Source organism: Arachis ipaensis, chromosome B09, assembly GCF_000816755.2.
Source record: "Arachis ipaensis cultivar K30076 chromosome B09, Araip1.1, whole genome shotgun sequence".
Taxonomy (NCBI): domain Eukaryota; kingdom Viridiplantae; phylum Streptophyta; class Magnoliopsida; order Fabales; family Fabaceae; genus Arachis; species Arachis ipaensis.
Window position 1 is genome coordinate 121,464,855 of NC_029793.2, and position 1,660 is coordinate 121,466,514.

At 33.0% G+C, this 1,660-nt stretch overlaps 1 protein-coding gene across 1 annotated transcript in view; it reads left to right on the forward strand.

Moving 5' to 3' along the window:
• Positions 1 to 1,329, forward strand: part of LOC107619409 (peroxygenase) — a gene marked incomplete at its 5' end in the record, with an annotated part of 4,036 nt that extends 2,707 nt beyond the window's left edge. Inside the window, 3 exon segments of the mRNA XM_016321694.2 lie at positions 538 to 632; positions 721 to 846; positions 964 to 1,329. Of these exon segments, the coding sequence (XP_016177180.1) occupies positions 538 to 632; positions 721 to 846; positions 964 to 1,123 (381 nt within the window).

Here is a 1,660-nt window from a genome sequence, read left to right on the forward strand (position 1 = left end):
AAAAGGGGTTTTTTTATTTAATAAAAAAATTTGAAAAATGAAAACGGACTAACTTGGTCACCTTCAAGTAGAAACAATGTCCATAGCTCGTTCTGATTTTGTTTTGACAGTCTGCTTCGAATTCTGACCTCTAGATTTCAAATAGAACTCGAAGAGGAAGCAATATTAAATTTGTAAATGTGTTGAGGAAGGAGAAATGTTGAAGAGAAATCATAGATAATAGAACACAGAGTAATAATGTTAGAGTTGACGTACCATAATAACCCCACATCTTGCAACAGATTAAGTGGAAACTATATTACATGCTATAAAATTAAGGACCAATAACATTGCAAATTACGGAGCCGTGTGTTGAGCACAGAGCGAACTATTCTTTCGCCTTTTACTAAAGAATACCGTGTGCTTTTTACATTTAGCGGCATACGCTAATTTTTGAAAGAGTCTTTCCTTTGGTAGACTCTGCAATCATAGTTAAATAAATTTTTTTTTCTATTTACGTTTTATAAATTTGCCTTTAATGGTTTCAAAATTTTGCAGCACTGGTATCCCTCTTCCCTGTTGCCAATCTACATACACAATATTCACAAAATAAAGCATGGGAGTGATAGTGGAACTTATGACACGGAAGGACGGTTAGCAACTAATTTATTTGATGTTAATAACCAATAACCGATGTTTAATTATGTTTCACATTAACATTCTTAACTAATTAAATGACAGTTATGTACCGGTAAATCTTGAGAACATTTTTAGCAAGTATGCTCGTACAGTACCTGATAAGCTCACACTTGGAGAGATTTGGGACATGACTGAGGGCAACCGAAATGCATTTGATCCATATGGCTGGTAAAATATAATAATATATTGAAAGCATAATAAGTCAATACTATATATTTGAAATTATTTTTAATGCAGTGCCTATTAGTAATAAATAAATAAATAACGTGTTTTATTTGTTTGCAGGGCTGCTGCTAAATTTGAATGGGGGGTTCTGTATGTTCTGGCAAGGGATGAGGATGGTTTCTTGTCTAAGGAGGCTGTGAGAAGATGCTTCGATGGCAGCTTATTTGAATACTGTGCTAAGATGAATTATGGATATTATGATGATGCTAAGACGAGTTGAAATATTTGTCTCTCTTGTATGGTATGAGAATAATCATTGCTAAGTGAAATTTCTTTGTTTGTTAATACTGTTAGAAAGATGTTTCAACAATAAAGAAGCAGCAGCATGTGACTATATTTGATGTAATCGAAGAATTTCAAATTTTAGTTGCATTAATTTGTATCACTCCTTATAATATATAATCTATATAGCATATATATTATCTCCTTTTATTTGTAACGAAAAACCTCTGGTGGTGAATGGGGAATCTTTCTCCACGTAAAGAATGTGCGTGTCACTCAGGCGTATGGGGGGCGTATCCAATTGCATGATTTTCCATTATGCGTATGTGCGGGGAAAGCAGATGCGGGATCAGTTCTCAAAGTTGGTGTTTAAAGTTTAAACGCAAACACACTATCATTAAGGCACCATTTGTTTTCGTATACAGAATACATAAACGTAAACAGTAAATATCGAGGGATAGACTATTCTTATTGACATATTTGAACAGTTAAAAAAATACATATAATATTATAAAATTATTTTTTTATTCAGCAC